Below are 20,871 nucleotides of genomic sequence, written 5' to 3' on the forward strand. Positions count from 1 at the left end.
TCGATCCTAGATTTCCTTTCTGTCAGGTAATCAGTCAGTATGAAATTCAACACTACCACTACGCATATAAAGAAAAAAACTGCAAACATGTTCCTTATCCACGAACTTTCCACCACTTGCTGATTATCTGAAAAGTGCATTCTCTCTAGCTTATTCCAAAGTTATTGGGTGAATGAACTAAAATGTTGGGCAAATAAAAGCACAGCAGATATTAAATGAATGAGCCAATTAAAGTTGACTCGCTGAGATGGACTGCAACGGAGATTATCCAGTGAAAAATTGCTCTTTGTATCAATACACACTTGGAAAATTATGTTTATGCTGATGTCATCCGTTACCCGTACCCCTTGTTCGCTTCAGTAGATCATACGACTGTTTCGTTTATTTTCATCTGGACGAAAAGCTCTTGGTCGGTTTCTTTTTCTCCCAAGCACGTAATGCGTCGTCCAAGGAGAAACAGATTTATAGATCTTCGTCTGCCCTCGTCCTGATCAGATTCTTCATACTTAACACGGAAATGCTTTCGCAGGATGACACTAGCTAACTGCGAACAGAACCACAACCAGCTGGGTTGGTCTACCTGATCAATGGTCAGTAAATGTATGCAAACAACTTGAAGCAATATATCCTTTCTTCCTTCTGTGTGCTGCCTTCCTATCAATACAGACGGAAGTATCTGCAAGTATGCCTTGAGACACAGTTACCCGCAGATCTCTGAGAGACACTGTATATGAAATAATTTAAAATATTTATCATACTTAAATAATTAATTGAACCATGAATGAACGTGCCTCATTGATTCCCAAGTTTTCAGATGTATGCGCATTGAGAATAGGCTGTTGGAAAAGGTAAATACCAGACTCATCTCTTTAGATGATATAAAAAACCCACTTCCATTTTCTCTTTTTTCCCCCCAAACGTGACCTTTTATTCGCCGAAATTCTCCAGTTTTCTTGTCACAAACTGTTCCATGTGTACGGTTAATGTAAGGTCCTTTAAAACTCACTCCTCTTCTATCACCATGCCATTTCCAGAGAGACGAGTTTCCAGGGACTTCTGAAACTCTGGGCCATTATATCACTATTACAAACGGGGCAAGTCCCAGGGTCGTATTTAACATAGGACCAAAAATCTCACTTCACCCTGATCCAGGATGAATTTGTTGCTACATGCATGTATGAAAATGTCCTGTTGTGACCAACTGACGGCGTAAAACATTCGAACCGTTTTATTCCATTCATTTATTTATTCATTTATTAATCTCTCTCTCTCCGTGTGTGTGTGTGTGTGTGTGTGTGTGTGTGTGTGTTATGCCCAATAACCCATTTGAACAAACTATAACTAAGATAATGTTGATTTGTCAGGACCTTCTCAGCCAGTCGTTTATTATGTGGAGTTGGTGGTCAGTTCAGGCGACAAGCAAGATGAAAGCTTTCTTAATGGTGCTGGTGTTTAGCATGGCGTCGCATGCTGTTGTAAGTTGATGTCTTCAATGAAAAGTTTCGCTGTAAGGTATTTTCTTTTGTGCACTTTCTACATTTATATTCACAGATAGATTTTGGCCTACATTTGTGTCCAATTTTTATAACATACATGAAAGAGCGTTTATTTTTCACAATAAAGAGAGTTTTGGGATTGAGAAATTCAGTTTTATCATTACGCGTTCAAAACCTCCATAATTTCCTAAATGAGCACTGAACTTTAAGATACAGATATAGGCAAATAGTATCGTTTAAGGTGGCGATGGATTTTAATTGGATCGATCCGCATTGAAAAGGAATCTGTAAGGTGAGTCAAGATTCAGTATTTTGCATGAGAGCATTAGGCAAAGGTGACATTTTGCATTATGCATAAGGCGCAAAATAACGTGCCAATAGTAGGCCGTTATGCCAATTACATAACCTCTTTTCAATTATTTCTTGCAGGCCGTCCCCATTCTCCAGGTAGCAGGTGAAAACCCACATCCTTATTCTTGGCTTTGTCTTTTTCCTTTTTATCTTCTTGTTGAATCTCCTTTTTCCTTTCTGGTAAAGTAGCAAATCAACATTTTTCTGTTCAATAAGTTCACATTATCGAGCTTTGTCAACTTTAAATATTTAGAAAAAAAACTTTTTCGATAGATCCAAAGTTGTAATTTTACTTGATTAAAAACAAGAATAACTCCATCCTTAACTTTAAGATGCTCTCTGTTTCAGAAGCATTTGCAGACGACCGCCCTGAGTATGAGATTTCCCCAGAGGAGGCTGGTGGTGAGTAGTGTCCTAACGAAAGGTTTTTAGCATATTAAAGGCATAAAGATAGGAGTTTCGCCTTCACAATTATTTCGACTTAATTTTTGCAAGCATGTAATAGCAATATTTGTTGAAGTATACATTTTTAGCTGATGATCACTGATTTCACTGCTGGAAAATGGAAGCATTAACAATAAAAAGGATAAATATCACTGGCATTACAGAGCTCTGTGGAAAGATCAATTTCAGCCGATTTTCTTAACACCCAGAATTGTATGTTTGTCAATCTCCACATGCTGTTCTATTTCCCTGCATTATTATGTTTTTATTTCTTTTCACATTTTTTTTGTTCAAATTATGACATGCGTGCACTATTTAAGGGAAATTTGAGGGCGATATGGATATAGAAGCTGACATTTTTACGGTAGGTCATGTTGGTTTCTTCAAACCGTCAGACAACAAACAAATAACACAATTGTAACAATGTCTTGGTAAAAACATCGCCACGAGCAAACTGATTTTTCTTTTAAGCATATACTATCTGGACTTTTACTGTTTCATATGATTAACACAAAATGTTAAACCACAATTGTCCTAAATATGCCATGGCTTAATTGGAATTGATCGAATATCATTTTAATTTCTATTTTAGGATCCGATTAACAAAATTCAACATCGTAATGCACTTACATCTACCAGCACGAGATGGCCCAACGGTCAAGTGCCCTTCGTCATCAGCAGCTGGTACAGTAAGTTGCATTTTTAGTATATTTTAATTTTCTTACCATAAGGCTCATTATTATATGTAATTTACATGTAATATAATATCCCTTATGTTCTAATCCGTCTTTAAAACAAACTTAATTATTTATGTCATAAACTACAACACCGATAAGAAAGTTAAGCCTCTGTCACAACTGGATGCACGAATTTTAGGACCGTATACGTCCCCTTACCTACGAAATTTGGATACAGTGGAGGCTGGGGAGTTCGTAGAGGTAGAGGAAATGTTTCAATGGAAATGTGCAAGTCTGCCTTGCTTTTCGCAGGGGCCACGTGAGATGTCCTTTCAAGCAGCCCTGGACGCTAGTTGCAAGGTGCGATGACCGTGAAAATTGTAGGCCTACTCATTTCATGAGTTTGTTTTGCTACCTGCGCACGTAGCGTGCACTCACCACTAATGAAGAGAAAGCAACCCACAGAGAAAGTAGCTCTGTTTTGCATCACCTTTGCTTCACACTTGCCTCACACACTTGTTTTTTCGCTCTTGTTTCAATATTCACCACACTTGTGATGACGTACTGACGTCGAATGTCAGTTTTGCCTCCTGTTCTCCCCTTCTTTCATCTTCTTTCTCCCTTCTTTTCTGCTCTCTAAGCTCCTTTTTCTTGCTTTTTGGAGCCATATTAGAAGCCGAATTGAGGGATGGCGCACGTGCGACGTATTTCCAGCTGTGTGCTTTCGACTTTGTTCGTTAGTTGTGAGGGCGTGCGCCGTACTCAACACGCAAAGGGCACGTGCTCCTCATTGTTTGCGACGTGCGTCTTGGACTAACCACGTCTTACTTCCTTACTCCTGTCGAGGGGAGCAACTTACGCTTGCCGCCTCGCTGTTCGCAGATTATTCGTAGAATCTTTTGGACATGACCAATATCCTCCGTATGCGAACTCGAAATTTCTTAGGACTTGCGTTGCACGTGAGATTTTGTGCAAAATTTGGACGCAAACAACCCGTAAGACCCCGTACGGCCTGTTGTGACCGAGGCTTTAGGTAGCCCGCTTTTACAAGATCTTGACCCGTAAAGTTTCCACAATTGCAATGAATACATTTTTTACTTTAAGCAAAAAAAATTCAGCGCTTGCACTAAAAGTAGACGTCAATTAATCCACTTTGACAGGTTTCCTTTTTATTCGTTGCCTTCCAGCCTCCTCGGAAAAGTCCCTCATCACCAGTGCTATGAGAGAAATAGAAGAGAAGACACAAGTTGGTTCGATCAAATGCATTCGTTTTGTCAACCGATCTTCAGAGTTAGAATATATTTCAATAATACCTGACAGTGGGTAGGTTGGGTCATTTCTATACTTGAACAGCAATGAAGGGATACTTTTTTCAAACTTAAAAAAATGCTGAAATTCTTGGATTGAGTAGGGAGCTGATAACGCTATCACCACCTCTTGTTGACTCTCCTTTTCCCTTTCTAGTAAAGTAGCAAATCAACATTTTTCTGTTAACTGAGTTCACATCATCGAGCGCGAAGTGTTGTTTTTGTTCGGTAAATAATGGTTTTTGAAAGATGCTGGTCTCATTCATGTTCAGAGTCACGCTTAATTTGCAACGTATTTATGCCCAGTATACAACTGGACAGTGTTTACAACATTACTGATAACATTATAGCTGCTACTCTGGAGTTGGAAGAAATAGCAGAGGTGGTTCTCAGGCTCTGTCCCTGGCTAGTGGATGTATGGACAAGGGTATCATTATGCATGAGATTCTACACGCACTTGGCTTCTACCACGAGCAGAGCCGCGCTGACAGAGAGAACTACGTCACCATTCATTGGGATAACATCAAGGATGGTAGGTGGTCAGTAATGGGGGCAATTCAGATACCACATATTGTGAACGGTTGTTAAAAACCAAGTACAGTTAGAACAACAGACAGCACTTTCTTATATTTTATGATTTTTAAATAGAATAAAGGCCGAAGAGTTTTTTCGCTATTGTTTCAATATTCAGAATGTATGCCATTTGGTTGTGCGCTAACAAGCGTGTGCTTGTGTGGGGTTGTGTTTATGCATTTTTTTTCTTCTGATGACGCGCTGTTGAGCTACCATTCTAAATGTCCCTATTACCTACATTTTCACAGGTAAAGGCTCTAACTTCGACAAGTACGAACTCGGCTATATTCAACACCTCACCAACTACGACTACGGTTCTATAATGCACTACGGGAGGTATAGCTTTGCTGAAGACAGGACCAAGCCCACCATCACCCCTAAACGTGACGGTGCGACCATTGGGCAACGCGTCGCTCTCAGCACATATGATATTAGTGAGATAAGGCAATTGTATAATTGCGGCGAAAGCGGTGAGAATTGCACTCCGATTTATTGGTATATTTCATAAATATTTTATTTTTGAAAATCCGCAGAAGAACAGGACGATAGGCAGTATCTCAGTAATGTTTTTCTCATCGTAATAGCTTCACCCTTTTCAAAAACTTTTCATGTGCAAATTTAACAGTCAAAAATCAATTAATTTCGACTGAAGATGATTAAGATTAACCATGTTATCATATGACAATGGAAAAGAAAACAATGCTTTGCAACCAAATTAATTTTTTTTAAATCAAGTGTGCTTTTATTAAGATAGCACCAACACAGCGGCCACCAGCAAGCCAGTGACTCAAATACCTGTGACCCAAAAACCTGGTAAACGTGCAATTTGATTTTTTTTATTAATGATTTTTTGATACTCTTTTGATAAGCCAGCGAAAAAGTAAATCGTATGCCCAATGCCCAAGACGCAAATATTTTTCTAGATGTTTACCACTAACACATTTATAATTTCATGAACAGTCGGGGAAAAGGTTAATGCCCATCTAAGCAAGACTCAAGTGATTTTCTTTCTTTCACATTTTTCGTCCACTTCTAAGCGTGCTCACACACACACACACACCCACACACAAACACACACACACACACACACACACATTTATAATTTCATATTCTCCCTGTAGGAACCTACCTGTCTTTCTGTAACTTCGATAGCGGCAGCCTCTGCGGCTGGACCCAAGACAGCTCGGACGATATGGACTGGACTCTGAAATCCGGGGCCACGAGCTCAGCAAATACCGGACCCAGTTCTGGATATGGCGGCAGTGGTATGGTCTTTGAGTAATGGTTTTGTCATAAATTCTGTTTGTCCTGATAATTATTGGATACGTGAGTCTTTTTGTCTTAGCTACACTAGAAAATGTGTAGTTTTAATATACTTCTTGTATAAATTTTGAAAGGAACCTACTTTCTTTGCCATGCAGATTTTATTGCATAAACTCATGCAATGTTGTTGGGGAGAGAAATATCTTCTCTTGTATTAATAGATCATGATCGTAGCACACTGGCTTAAACTTACCCTCCTTGTAGAAAACTAGGTGAAAATGACTTCAAGATTCCTAATGTCCACATAATTCAGTAACCTTTTAATAAATTTAAAAAATCATCTTTTCTTTAAATCATCTACTATACCTCTAGGTAAATACATGTACGTAGAGGCGAGTGGGAAATCGGCGGGTGCTGTGGCCAGGCTTCTCTCTCCACGTATATCTCACCGCGGCGGTTCCCAACAATACTGTGTGACCGTGTCCTACCACATGTACGGGAACACCATGGGGAACTTGATGATAGGTACCAAGCTCGGCTCCTCTTTGAAGACCATGTACACACTGAAAGGAGAAAAATGCAACTTCTGGATAGTTATGCACCTTACTACCACTATTTCTTATTCAGGACCGTCCCTTCAGGTAGGTTTTTTTTTCAGGTCGGGGTGTATAGATTTCAAAAATAGTTGAAAAAGATCCAGAAAGATGCAAGGATGGGAGAATGCACTTTAAGGCAGTGACAGCGTTTCTTACGAAGCATAGCACCGGATTCTTCAGGCAGTCCGATTTACACAAGTTGTCCTTAGGTCATATCAAATCTTTATCAATATGGTTATGTAAAACTGCCCTTGTCTATTTTCAGACAAAATTACTCTTGTAAGACTAAGCGTTAAATATATTAAGAATGGTTTGGGGACGTAATAACAGTATATAGATTTGAAATTATATCTTTCTTTTTCAGTTCTTCCTGGCAGGAGAAAGAGGTAGTGGTTACAGCAGTGACATAGCCATCGACAACGTCAAGATCAGCCGTGACCGATGTTTACAACAACAATAAGTCTAATTATCTGATGAAAAAAAATTCACGCTATTTAATACGGAGGGCATTTTACAGACCGAAGCATGTAAACCACTTTTCCACTTGAATTCTATTAATATTATTTCCATAACATATGATAAGTAGTCTTTATTTTTATAATTACATTAATTTAGATACTTAATGTCCCGTCTGACTCACCCTTTCCTAAACTCTATCTGTCAGGTAGCTGAAATAAAAAGTTTCCTCACTTTTTCATACTTTTCCATTGTTTTTTTTCTAAAAAAAACTGTTAAAAGTATATTTTGAAGGCATTTTCTAGTCTTCGGCAATTTCCGTAAAGCTTAGGTCTGTGTAACGGGTATTATATACTGTCAATAACAATCGGACGGATAGCAGGATTTGGATAACTTCTTTGGCTGCCAAACACGGTGGATTGGGTTTGAATCCCATTCAGTCCCGTTTTCTTTTCTTTATTTTTTTCAATTATTTATGTTATTACAGAATAAAGAATATAAAGAGATTCTATAAATCTTGTATACAATTCTCTTATCTTGGGTTAATGATTGATTTTACGGGTATCAGCTACATATAGTGCTGTTGTAGTTTCAATCACAAGAAGTAATTAGAAATAGTAGCAGTAAACATTGTATCATTATTTAATTTATTCTGTCGGTGAATAGCTATGTATGTTTGTACTTTCATTCTTACCTACACGAAATAAACTTTATCGTATATTGTTTGTACATGTAATCAGTTGAACTAACTGTATTATACTGACCTCGACCTCCAAATTTAGCAAGAAATGGTGCTGCCACCGCGCGGATCAGACAACCATTAAATTCTACAGAGTCGGGACATACATAATGTATTGTTACCAAATGATATGCAAGTTATTGTACCATTATAATTACTTAATTTTTCAATTATGAAAGATATATCTCATTTGTTACAAAAAGTCTAAATTTTTTAATCACTTGCCAATTTCTTCTGAGAAAAAAGTGATTTTTAAAATCTTTTTTCAAAAAAAAAAAAAAAAAAAAAAAAAAACTAACACAAAGTCTTGAAATACTTATAAATTTTTATTCAGTGATTGTTTAAATATAAAACAGCATTCCATACAACTAGAGAACTACTCATTAATAACACTGTTCCCCTATTGTTTTTTCATTTTCATTTTTTTATCTATTTATTTGATTTGATTATTATTATTATTATCATTATTATTATTATTTTGAAGAATATTTTATAGTTTTGCATAAAAGGCCTTTGGTCCTTTTATATAGGTCTGTGAGGATATAAACTGGTAGAGTCAGAAAAAAGAAGTGTGTGCATTTCTCATAATCTGGAAAAATTATCTTCGTCAATGGGTTACTTCTCTACGTTTGTAAAAATGTCTGGAAATTTAACTTCTTGCACCGGTTGTTCTGAAACTAAGGCCATAACGGCGCCATTTTTTGTGTCATCTTCCACCAGCTGAATGAAAACGCCCGCTACGGCATTTGTACTGAAAAGAAAGGATAATTATTTTGATGAATGATAATCTCTCAAGTTTATTAAAATTACTTTCACAAATGCCATGCAATACACCCAAACCTTTTCTTATGACGGCGTCGTGGGTCTATATAATTACAAGTATGCTTTTTTTATACATGTACACCATTAAACAGTTGCGATTTCTTCTTCATTTTCGTCATTTCTTGAATTTTTTAAAAACATGATACAAAAAAAATCGAAAACGTAAACCACCCTTGAGTATGAAGGAAAACCAATTTTGAAAAAAGTAAATCTCATATACTAACACAATATAGGACAAGTATGCACCCTACCTTAGTTTAAGACTTTCTGACATAATGGCAACCAGAGCCTCTGGATGCAATAGGCCCTTGGCTCTTTTCTCCTCTACGGTTTCTTCTTTTGTCATCTGAGTATCAGTGAAACCTGGGCATATACAGTTTACGCGAACCTGGTGCTGGTCGTAGTCCATGCTCGCCTGTAAGTGTCAAAGAAGGTGGAGTATTGAGGCAAATATATGAAATCTTAAGAAAAATGATGAAAAATCCCTAGACATTAGCTAGTGGTGTGAGGGTTTATGAATCAATCCGTTCGAGTGATCCTAGATTCAGGTTAAATCAATAAATTGAGGTTGATCTGTTTGTGTCAAATTGCCTATAAAAGATAAAAAAATTGCAGCTTTTACACATTAAAACAAGCGGAAAAATCAAAGACCTAGAACTCACTCCCCAACTCCGTGTGAATCCTATTACCCCCGCCTTTGTGGCTGCGTAGGTAGGCACCATTGGGACAGCCGTTAAACCTGAAGCAATAGGTTGTGACAGAATAAGTTAAGCGACCTAACACACACACACATACACACACACAACTGCAACTTCACACACACAAAGATTAAGGAACCATGCTCACCTGCCATTGAGGCCATATTGATTATTACACCACCATTCCCTCCTTTGTCTTTTCTAAGGAAATCCAAACCCAGCCACGTGCCACGGACCACGCCCCCCTAAAATCAGAATCAGCTGTGTCATGCTTCTTCCTTTTCTTCACCGCCACAATCTCGAAAATACAGGCCTTTTGATCCCGCGATATTGCTTTAAATTTGGTATAAATTGATCTTTATGTAATAATATTCCAAGCTTCCTAATCAAAATTTACCTTAACCAAAAGTTGGGATATTGAATCTATTATATTCTATTATATACACAGTGTATAATATTGTCTGTTACAATGGCATTTAGAACAATTATTGTCTGGCTAATGGTATTTAGAACAATTGTCACCCACCGGTATTACTGTTACATCGACTTTTGTAAAAAAAAAAACCCACTGGTAAAATTTAAAAAAAAATGCATATTTTTCTAATTTAAGAATATGCTGACTCATGTGTCACATACCAGGTTGATGTCAACGCAGAGATCATACTGTTTTTCATTCGTTATACCAGCATTGTTCCCAATTATGTCTAGACGCCCAAACTTATCTGTCGTTCTTTGCATGGCAGCTAAAAAGAATTGAATAGTTTAGAAAAGGCAGATGTAGGTACTAAAATCATAACCTTCTTTCCTCTATAGCATTTTACATGAATGCCCAATATTATACGACCTAAACTAAAAAAAATGAAATTATGTATTGTCCTTTCTTAATATTTTTCAAAATTTGCCAACAAAGTACCTTGTCCCAAGTGGATATGAAAAATAAGATCTCTGTCTGAAAACTGCAGAGACATGCTGATTATAAAGAAGTGAGTTGCCAGTGCCCCCCCCCCAAGGGTGCATTCAGAACCAGTTGTACGCGGACTAACTAGTGCGCTTTCAAGTGGGTCGCGCCAAATTTGATCCGCGCACTAGTTAGCCTGCGTACAACTGGTTCTAAATGCACCCTTGGGGGGGGGGGGGCACTGGCACATGCCGAGATTCAATTGCTGGGACGGCACTCGTGTAAGGCGTGAACCCATTGTCAAGTGCGCGTCATATTTGATCTGCTGACTAGTTCGTGAACGCAGCCTTAAACTCAGGGTGGATTGTATAGAATCTTACATTTAATGCTGTCTTTTTTGGTGACATCACAGTGGAGGAATATTACACGGTCGTCACCATATTGCTTCGCGAACTCTGTGACTGTTTTCTCTCCAGTATCACTGTCAACATCACACACAGCAACCTGATGGATGAAAAGAGATTAATAAAGTCAAAGACAGGAACTTCCTCCGTGTCTTCATGTTGAATAGTCCGAAGAATGCACTGACCTCACAGACTGAACAGAAACACAACTCTCTCTCTCCCTCTCTCTGTGTGTGTGTGTGTGTGTGTGTGTTTGTGTGTGTGTGTGTGTGTGTGTGGAGGGTGCACCAACTTGGTATGGGGGGAGGGTAAATGAAAGCATTTTGCTCCTTGTTATGGTCAATAGATCAATTCGTGAACTACCAGCCGATGCGTGAGCTGCTGATTTCTAAAACCAACTGAAATTCTATATTAAAACATTCAAATTGGCCGTAACACCGCCAGTTGATTCTTATACAACTTGGTAAGGTCAGATGGGAGAGAATCTACATTTTGGGACCTACTTACATTTGCCCCTTTCTGCAGGAGAGCATCAGTGACAGCTTTCCCGATACCCTGGGCCGCACCGGTGATGAACGCAACTTTGTCTTTTATCTGCATTTCTGTACTTTAGTGGCGTTCACAGAGTTTCCTGGACAATGATTTAATTCAATCTCACCACCCAGTTTGTATATGTATATGACCCGCTGATAATGAAGCTATGCAAACTTCATGTATCAGTCACTTATCAATGATTGTGTAAAATCTTGTATCAATAACATTTGCAATCAGAAATAGGCTAACCATACAGTATAACCACCTCACTATAACTATGCCAGCACAAGGCCAAGCTCTATAGATTTTTTTACCAAAAGCAACTAATAGAAAGAGAGAGAGGGGAAATGTAAACAGGAAATCTAAAAAAAAACGTCTCTGTCTTTATTATCTATTTCATATATCTTTATATCAGACCTTAATGGACAAAATTTTTTATTTATCATTATTGCCCAAATGATTTGCCCACAAAATGCAAATTATGTGTAAGATACCCGTATAAATGAAGTGGCCTTTGCTTTATACATTATAGTAATCATTATAATAATTCATTCGTGAAAAATAAATTGATGCTGTGCCTAATTATGAGGACAGAGACAAGTTTGGGAGGGTTTCATGGAAAAAAAAAAAGTGTTTTACAGAGACCCTCCAAAGTTTATGTCAAAAATTACACTTTATTTTTCAAAGATGATAAATCCACCTTTTCTGATGTCCTGCATCCTGCATGTAGTCAAACTAAATCAAATTTGTAGACTCATATTCAATCAACATTGTAATTTTTATGGGGCACATTTTTATTTGGTTTCGTCTACTTCGTTGCATGGCAAGCAAATTAATCTAATCTAATCTAATTAAAATTGCTATCTATCAATGATATAAAAGCATTTGATTCTCTCCCAACCTAGATGTCACCGCTCCCATTACCTGTAAAATTCACTCTGATATTTTTTCAAACAAAATGTATGAACATTTTCTACTCTAAAAGAAGAGACAGAACCTTGACCATATCCATGATATAATAGTCCAGAAAATATGGATAACTCTGCTTATGCTGTCTTGTTGTGCTGCATTATGTTGTGTTTAAAATATTCATAATTGCCAGGAAACACGAAATGTAATTCAAAGTAAGATCAATCACGACACCCTTTTATGTGGGAACCGAAAAAGTCCATCTTGAAGTCAACCAAGTTGGTATTGTTGAGCTAAAACGTTGAGCTAGAATTTACAGATCTTTCGGTTGATCGTTCATTAGAAGCTGCCTACACTTTAAGTTGTATTTCTAGCATTTGTTCTGTTCTGTTCATGCCAGGATTGCCTTGTTTCACGCTTCATTTTCTCTAATTCCATCCTCAGTAATAAACTGCTCCTGTTTCCTGCTGTCAATGTACTGTTTGGCAAAGTCATAAGGGCCTCGATCCTAGATTTTTTTTCTGTCAGGTAATCAGTCAGTATGAAATTCAACACTACCACTACGCATACAAAGAAAAAAACTGTAAATATGTTCTTTATCCACGAACTTTCTACAACTTGCTGATTATCTGAAAAGTGCATTCTCTCTGGCTTATTAAAAAGTTATTGAATGAATGAATGAATGAACTATAATGTTGGGTAAATAAAAGCAAAGGAGATATTAAATGAATAAGCAAAGGTTGACTCGCTGAGATGGATTGCAACGAAGATTATCCAGTATAGATTTGCGCTTTGCATCAATATGAACTTCGTTGAAATTCTGATGTCAGCCGTTCCCGTACCCGTGTGTCCACTTCAGTAAATCATACAACTGTTTCGTTCATTTTCATCTGAACAAAAAGCTCTTTGTCGGCTTCTTTTTCTCCCAAACACTTTTAAAATGCGTCCTTTACTCGTCCGGATAGAAGCAGCTTTAGTGATCTTCGTCTACCCTCGTCCTGGTCGGGTTCTTTATACTTCTAAGTATAAAACATGAAAATGATTTCGCAGGATGACAAAGCAACTGTGAACCAAACTGCAACAATCTTGATTGGTCTACCTGGCCAACTGTCAGTAAATGGATATAAACAACTTGAAACAATATATCCTTTCTTCTGTGTTATCTTCGCAAGTTCCTAACCAGGCGGACGAAAGTAAGTGAAAATATGCCTTGAGACACGCTGGAATGCTAGTTACCCGTAGATCTGTGCACTCACTGTATACGAAATATCTTAAAACATTTATTATACTTAAATAATTAATTCAACGATGAATAGACGTGCCTCAATGACTATTAAGTTCTCAAACGTAGGGGAGCCTACACTTTTAGAACAGGTTGTTAGACCAACCTAATCTCTTTAGGTAATGCAAAGTCCACCTCCATTTTCTCTTTTTTTGCCCGCATAAGTGACCTTTTATCTGCGTTATAATTTCTCCAGTTCTCTTGTCTCAGATTATTCTATGTATACGGTTGATACTGGTCATGAAATTTAAATGTGCTATGATGGGTGGAATGGAAATGTGGATGTCAAATGATTCCCCATGGATCAATCATGTCCCCCTGTTGAATAGCTTCAATGGTGCAGTGACGTACAAGCTTCTCAAATAAAGATACAAAGCCTACCTTCATAAATACAGGTGCCTTTATTGATCACCCTGAGTTTCAAAGGTCACCTAAAGCTGAACTATAATACCATGACTGCCATTTTCAGAAAGACGAGTTTCCAGGGACTTCTGAAACTCTGGGCCATTATATCACTACTGAAAACGGGACGTATTTAACATATGATCTGTTAGAATTTAGTGTGAGACCAAAATCTCACTTCACCTTACTCCAGGATGAATTTGTTGCCACATGCATGTATTAGAATGTCATGTTGTGTCCAACCGACGGCGTAAAACATTCGCCGTTTTATTTATGTGTGTGCGTCTGTGTGTGTGTGCCCAATAACCCAATTTAAACGAATAGTCCACAACTATAACTGAGGTAATGTTGAGTTCTCATCCGTATCACAACTCTGCATCAGTTCACCTGAGAAAGACCTTGTGATAAGGTCGTGTGACCTACATTTCAAAACGTAGGATCCAGTAGTGGAGTCTATTTCATTTTCAATATCATCCTATTTTTAAGCAAAGTATTGACTTCAGACTATAAATGCTTTGTAAAACTTGATGTTTAATTATTTCATTTTTTTTTTATTTATTTTAAATGATTTGGTCTTCATAATCATATTTTGGCAGCAAATAAAGTTCATTAAAATGAATTCAATTTCAGGTAAACATTTAACTCAATTTGAAGTCTGCCACAAATACAGTCTATGCCATACAATGAAATGTGAAATTATCTACACGTGGAGCGATCTCATCGGCTTCCCACCGGAATCGTGATATTCTTTATCCTAAGCTCCGCTAACCGTTTATCCAGGACCACGACCGCGGGACATTTTGAGCCAGTCGTTTATTAGGGCGCGTTGGAACTTCGGTGGTCAGTTCAGGCGACGAGCAAGATGAAAGCATTGTCCGTAGCGTTGGCGCTTTGCATAGCGTCGCATGTTACTGTAAGTTGATTTCTTTCAATGAAAAGTTTTGCTGTAAGGTATATTATTTTGTTATGTGCATTTTCTGCATTATCTATACACAATTAAATTATGTAAAACGTATATGTCTTATGTCAGATTCTTTATAGCAAAATAGCATTTATTTTTCACAATAAAGAGAGTTTTGAGATTGATCAATTCACAGCTTTTAAAACCCTCCATGAGCTAGAAAATGAGCCCTGAGCAACAAGATAAAGAGGCCTAAAGTATGGTAAAGTTGGTGATGGATATTAATTGGAACGATCGGCATTGAAAAGAAATCGTAATTCGAGTTATGATTAAGTATTTTGCCTGAAAGCATAGGACAAAGGTGGCATTTTCCATTATGCATAACGTGTGAATAACGTGCCAATAGTAGGCCCCTATGCCGATAACCTCTTTTTCAATTATTTCTTGCAGGCTGTCCCCATTCCCGAGGAAGCAGGTGAAAACCCACATCGTTAATTTTTTGTCATCTTTTTCCTTTCTATCTTCTTGCTGACTCTGATTTTCCTTTCTAGTGAAGTAGCAAATCATTCTTTTCCGTCAAATAAGTTCACATCATCGAGCTTTGTTAACTTTACATCCTTAAAACATAGAGTGCATTCCCAGAGATTTAGATCGATCCATCCGGATCGACCTAACTCCCTGGGGGTTCACGCTAAATTGCAGTCAGTCGAGCGCGCACGACAGTTAATTACCCCCTTACAGCTTTTAGTAGTCAGGACAGACGCTTAAGCCGGCTAAGCTGACAGTAATCTAGTGAGACTCCCCACAGGGATAGATCAATCTAAAATCTGTGGGAATGGGGTCTATTCTATGACCCCATTCCCACAGATTTTAGATCGATCTATCCCTGTGGGGATCTATCTAAATCTCTGGGAATGCACTCATAGACTTTATTTTCGATAGTTGTAATTTTACTTGGTAATAAACAAGAACAATACCATCCTTAACTTTAAGAAGTAACTCTCTGTTTTAGAATCATGGGCAGACGACCTCACTGAGTATGAGATTTCCCCAGAGGAGGCTGGTGGTGAGTAGAGCAACGAAAGGTTATCAGCAGATATAATGCATATTTTTAGAAAAGACAGGTGTTTCGCCGCCACAGACACTTCGACTTCATCTTTCAAGCATATATATATATATATATAGCAATATTTGTCGGGGTATATTTTTAGCTGATTGTCACTGATGTTATAAATTGAAAATTGAAACGAAATGAGTTTGCCTTTTCATCATATAATCACTTCCGTTTTGTTATCTTTGAGTATAGCGGTATGACAGAACTTCGTAGTGAGAACAATTTCAGCCTTTTCCTCTCAATGTGTATTATTGTTCGTATGTCTTGGCTGGCCATTCTTTATTTCTGCATTTTGGTTTTCAGCCTTTACCTCTTAAAGTTTTTAACTGTTTGTCGTGACTTTCGTGTTATTCTTTATTGTTTTTCTTTATTTCTGCCTTTTATGTTCTATTTTTTCGCATACTTTCAACTTATTGCATGCATTTTTTAGGGAAATTTGAGGGTGACATGGATATAGAACCTGACTTTTTTAAGGTAAATCTCATTGGATTCTTCAAACCGTCAAACAACGCAAATGAGAATATGTCTCGGTAAAACAACGTCACGTGCAATTTCTTTTTTTTTTCTTAATAAACTATATATAAATATTAATGGCTTTGGATTCCATAAAATAAGCACAGGATATAATACCACGACTACTCTTGACTCGGACACAAAAAATGTTTGTGTCCGCCCTCTAAAAATCCATTGAAAATCCTTTAGCCAAGGTTTGATCATTTTTGCGTCTTTTTCTAAATATTCAGCATCGTAATGCCCTTGCAGCTAGCGGTAAGAGGTGGCCCAACGGTCAGGTACCTTACGTCATCAGCAGCTCGTACAGTAAGTATTAAATTTAATTTTCCAAGCCACTAGACTCATTATCATATGTTATTCACATGTAATATAATATTGCATTCGTCTCTTTAAATAAACTTAGGCCTATTTATGTAGAGCTTTCTTTCCCTTCATGGTGCTGGTTCGGCTACAACACTGATAAGCATGTTAAGGCCTTTTGCTAGACCTTGGCCCCTAAATCCCCTTCAGAAACACATACCCTTTCTCACAGTGCAATAAGTACATATTTTATTTTGAGTCAAATAAAATCCAGTACTCGCATTAATGTCGCCCACGACCATTTCATTTTGATAAGTTTCCTTTTTATTTATTCGTTTTCGTTCAGCCTCATCGCAAAAGTCCTTCATCACCGACGCTATGAGAGAAATAGAGGAGAAGACTAAAGTTGGTTCAACCAATTGCGTTCGTTTTGTCGCCCGATCCTCACAGCCAGACTATATCTCAATAAAACCTTTAACTGGGTGAGGTTAAGTCATTTTTATACTTGAACAGCGATGTTGGTAAACTTTTTCAAACACAAAAGGAAGATTTAGGCCTACTTGTTGGATTGATAAGGGAAATGTCAATGCTATCGTCATCTCTTCCTATGAACGAGAAGTGTTATTCTGTAATACATTGTAAATTTGTAATTCTGTAAATAATGATTTTCGAAAGATGCTGGCCTCATTTCTCTGGCCTATGCCCAATATACAACTGGGCAGCGGTTAAAACATTGCTGATAACATTATAGCTGTTACTCTGGGGTTGGCAAAAAAAGCAGAGGTGGATCTCAGGATCTGTCCCTGGCTAGAGGATGCATGAACAAAGGTGTCATCATGCACGAGCTTCTACACACTCTCGGCTTCCACCACGAGCAGAGCCGCGCTGACAGAGACAACTACGTCACCATTCATTGGGATAACATAAAGGATGGTGGGTGGTCAGTAGTGGGGGCAATTCAGATACCACATATTGTGAACGGTTGTTAAAAACCAAGTACTGTTAGGACAACAGACTGCATTTTCTGATATTTTATGGTTTTTTAAATAAAATTAAGGCCGAAGAGTTTTTTGCTCTCGTTTCAATATCCAGAATGTATGGCATTTGGTTGTGCGTTTGCAAGCGTGTGCTTGCGTGGGGTTGTGTTTATGCATGTTTTCATTCTGATGACGCGCTGTTAATCTTTCATTCTGTTTGACCCTTTTACCTACATTTTCACAGGTAAAAGCTCTAACTTCAAAAAGTACGAACTCGGCTACATCCAACACCTAACCAACTACGACTACGGTTCTATAATGCACTACGGGAGGTATGGCTTTGCTGCAGACAGGACCAAGCCCACCATCACCCCTAAACGTGACGGTGCGACCATTGGGCAACGCGTCGCTCTCAGCACATCTGATATTAGTGAGATAAGGCAATTTTATAATTGCGGCGGAAGTGGTGAGAATTGCACTCCGATTCATTGGTATATTTCATAAATATAATTTTGAAAAATTCACAGTAGAAGAGGGCGTAATGTCGTATCTCCCAGTAAATTATAAATATGTTTTTGTCATCGTAATATCTTCACCCTTTTAAAAAATTGTACGTGCAAAATTTAAAAGTGAAAATATAATTATTTTCGGTTGGAAATTATTTAGATTAACCATGTTATGATATGAAAATGGTTAGAAAATGATGCTTTCAAGCCGAAAATGTTTATTCACTATAGCGTGCTTTCATTAAGGGAGCACGAACACAGCGACCACCAGCAAGCCAGTGACTCAAAAACCTGTAACCCAACAACCTGGTAAATATGCAATTTAAAAAAACTTTTTATAAATGTATTATTTGTTACTCCTATGAACAGTCGGGGAAAAGGTTAATGCCCATCTAAGCAAGACTCAATTGATTTTCTTACTTTCCTATTTTTCGTCCACTTCTAAGCATGCTCACACACACACACACACACACACACACACACACACACATTTATAATTTCATATTCTCCCTGTAGGAACCTACCTGTCTTTCTGTAACTTCGACAGCGGCAGCCTCTGCGGCTGGACCCAAGACAGCTCGGACGATATAAACTGGACTCTAAAATCCGGGGCCACGAGCTCAGCAAATACCGGACCTAGTTCTGGATATGGCGGCAGCGGTATGGTCCTTAAGCAATGGTTCTGTAATCAGAATTGGTTGTCGTAATTCGAGTTGGATATGGGAGACGTTTCTTCGTGGTTTTACTAGAAAGCGTGTAGTTTTCATATACTTTTGGCATGAATTTAAAGAGAAAGAACCTACTTCCTTTTCCATGTAGTTCCTATGGTATAAACTCATGCCCTATAAGTTATGGAGGTTATGGAGGAGAGAAAGATTGTCGAACTGATCATGATCATAGCACACTGGCTTGAGTTGTCACTCTTTGTAGAAAACGAGGTGAACATGACATCAAGATTCCCATTGTCCACTGTATTCAGTAACGTTTTCACTTATAAATTACAAACAGTTTTCTTTACATCATCTACTTTACCTCTAGGTAAATACATGTACGTTGAAGCGAGTGGGAAATCGGCGGGTGCTGTGGCCAGGCTTCTCTCTCCACGCATATCTCACCCCGGCGGTTCCCAGCAATACTGTGTGACCATGTCCTACCACATGTACGGGAACACCATGGGGAACTTGATGATAGGTACCAAGCTCGGCTCCTCTTTGAAGACCATGTACACACTGAAAGGAGAAAAAGGCAACTCCTGGAGAAATATGCGCCTTACTACCACTATTTCTTATTCTGGATCATCCCTTCAAGTAAGTTTTGCGGGTGTTTAGATTTAAAATGGAAAAACAGAAGCAATTTGTGGAAGAATTTAATGACGTCGTTTTGTTAGATTCTGTTGCTAATATTAGGCTGTAGCAGCGTTGCCTCAGAAATATAGAACTCTCCAGGGCATACTATTTAGATGTGTTGTCATTGTTTCACATCGGACCCTTATCACAATTTAATTATAAACTACTATTGTTTATTGTTGATATTATTTAGATTTAAAGGTTGTCTTCATCAAAACACGTCTTTCTTTTAGTTCTTTTTTGCGGGTGAAAGAGGAAGTGGCGTCAGGAGTGACATTGCCATCGACAACGTCAAGATCAGCCGTGGCCGATGTTAACAGCAGCAATAAGTCTGTTAGAAAATTTCACGCTATGCAATTCAGAGGACACTTTATAAACTCGAGCGTGTAAAGCACTTTGTCCACATGAAATCTTATAATAAAATACGATCACATAGACTTTAGGCTTTGCATTCAAAACAACAGCTTCTCAGTTTTCTTAAAGACGCAACAGAAGATTTCCTTAATTACCTTCGCCAAGGAGGTTATGTTTTCACCCCTGTTTGTCTGTCTGTCTGTTTGTTTGTTTCAGGGTAGGTGGGAAATGGGTTAACTTAGAAGTGATTACTTTTTGGTGGTGCTCCGGATCAGTAATCAATCAATAATCAATATTAATCAAAAATCGATTCCTTGGCGGAGGTCTGCGCTCTCGGAGTGCTTTTCTAGTTTTTATTTATTTTACAAATATTTGTGTTGCTGCGGTGGGGCTGAGGGGTTAAATGTCTTCTTCGGTCTTACAATTTTTCTCACTCATCGAGAGACCTGTCAAAACAATTTAAACAGTATTGTGGGGTTATAGGACTGCAAAGCGGTGCATCAATATTTAAAAGTGACAAGTCACATTCTTTGAGAATTGACAGAAAAAGGTAATTATTTTTTAATTAAAAAAAAAAATCTGTCTTTTAGCTTCCATGTCTTCAAAATGAGATATCAAAAAACATTAAGGCCCCGTTTGAACTGTTACTGTATGTATTTTAACAAGCTCTGAAAAATTCACCATCACATCCAGATGAGTTGAGTGATCAAACAGACCACGTTGACCGCATTTCAAAAAAGTATTGTCCTACCTTTGAATTTTAATTAAATGAAGTAGTTGTTTTTATGGAACATGCTAACGTCATGGCACTTTAAGTTTAACTAGATAAAATGAAATATAAACGGGAAAATATCGTATTTTCAGTTGAATTTTAAATTTTTTTCTTTAAAAAATATCTAATCATATTGTAGCCCATATAATTCAACATGATTTATTTACATGCAGAACAGTAACATCTATTTGTCACGTTTTTAACAGATTCCGGTGTCTTTTGCGAAAAACAATGTGA

General features: G+C 37.8%; 3 protein-coding genes across 3 annotated transcripts; 2 read left to right on the forward strand and 1 right to left on the reverse strand.

Annotated features, from left to right (window-relative positions):
- Window positions 1–2,157: 2,157 nt before the first annotated feature.
- Window positions 2,158–7,892, forward strand: LOC106181764 (low choriolytic enzyme-like). The gene is made up of 10 exons (XM_087010525.1): window positions 2,158–2,249; window positions 2,612–2,655; window positions 2,884–2,980; window positions 4,156–4,291; window positions 4,626–4,807; window positions 5,058–5,318; window positions 5,599–5,661; window positions 5,970–6,113; window positions 6,484–6,752; window positions 7,072–7,892. Exons 1-10 carry the CDS (start codon window positions 2,180–2,182, stop codon window positions 7,165–7,167), a joined length of 1,362 nt encoding a protein of 453 aa, XP_086866651.1. The 5' UTR covers window positions 2,158–2,179; the 3' UTR covers window positions 7,168–7,892.
- Window positions 7,893–8,223: 331 nt separating this feature from the next.
- LOC106165584 (15-hydroxyprostaglandin dehydrogenase [NAD(+)]) lies at window positions 8,224–11,510 on the reverse strand. The gene is made up of 7 exons (XM_013543838.2): window positions 11,232–11,510; window positions 10,701–10,824; window positions 10,059–10,165; window positions 9,571–9,667; window positions 9,387–9,463; window positions 8,976–9,139; window positions 8,224–8,653 (listed from the first exon to the last, which is right to left on the reverse strand). Exons 1-7 carry the CDS (start codon window positions 11,322–11,324, stop codon window positions 8,518–8,520), a joined length of 798 nt encoding a protein of 265 aa, XP_013399292.2. The 5' UTR covers window positions 11,325–11,510; the 3' UTR covers window positions 8,224–8,517.
- Window positions 11,511–14,588: 3,078 nt separating this feature from the next.
- LOC106181782 (meprin A subunit alpha) lies at window positions 14,589–19,945 on the forward strand. Its single transcript, XM_013566262.2, has 12 exons — window positions 14,589–14,764; window positions 15,203–15,227; window positions 15,765–15,818; window positions 16,297–16,340; window positions 16,610–16,685; window positions 17,026–17,161; window positions 17,431–17,612; window positions 17,901–18,122; window positions 18,409–18,471; window positions 18,679–18,822; window positions 19,201–19,469; window positions 19,742–19,945. The coding sequence occupies exons 1-12, from the start codon at window positions 14,714–14,716 to the stop codon at window positions 19,823–19,825; spliced, it is 1,350 nt and encodes a 449-aa protein (XP_013421716.2). The 5' UTR covers window positions 14,589–14,713; the 3' UTR covers window positions 19,826–19,945.
- Window positions 19,946–20,871: the final 926 nt, after the last annotated feature.

This window comes from Lingula anatina, chromosome 1 (assembly GCF_051362555.1).
Source record: "Lingula anatina isolate TDL-2025a chromosome 1, LinAna3.0, whole genome shotgun sequence".
Lineage (NCBI taxonomy): Eukaryota > Metazoa > Brachiopoda > Lingulata > Lingulida > Lingulidae > Lingula > Lingula anatina.

Coding starts and splice junctions, on each gene's coding strand:
- LOC106181782 (XM_013566262.2), top strand. CDS start 14,714: ATGAAAGCATTGTCCGTAGCGTTGGCGCTTTGCATAGCGTCGCATGTT. Junction 18,472..18,678: donor ACCTGTAACCCAACAACCTG/GTAAATATGCAA, acceptor TTCTCCCTGTAG/GAACCTACCTGTCTTTCTGT. Junction 18,823..19,200: donor TTCTGGATATGGCGGCAGCG/GTATGGTCCTTA, acceptor CTTTACCTCTAG/GTAAATACATGTACGTTGAA.
- LOC106181764 (XM_087010525.1), top strand. CDS start 2,180: ATGCTCTCTGTTTCAGAAGCATTTGCAGACGACCGCCCTGAGTATGAG. Junction 4,292..4,625: donor TCAATAATACCTGACAGTGG/GTAGGTTGGGTC, acceptor ATAACATTATAG/CTGCTACTCTGGAGTTGGAA. Junction 6,114..6,483: donor TTCTGGATATGGCGGCAGTG/GTATGGTCTTTG, acceptor CTATACCTCTAG/GTAAATACATGTACGTAGAG.
- LOC106165584 (XM_013543838.2), bottom strand. CDS start 11,324: ATGCAGATAAAAGACAAAGTTGCGTTCATCACCGGTGCGGCCCAGGGT. Junction 10,166..10,700: donor CAAAAAAGACAGCATTAAAT/GTAAGATTCTAT, acceptor AATTCTTTTTAG/CTGCCATGCAAAGAACGACA. Junction 9,140..9,386: donor GATTCACACGGAGTTGGGGA/GTGAGTTCTAGG, acceptor TGACACTTACAG/GCGAGCATGGACTACGACCA.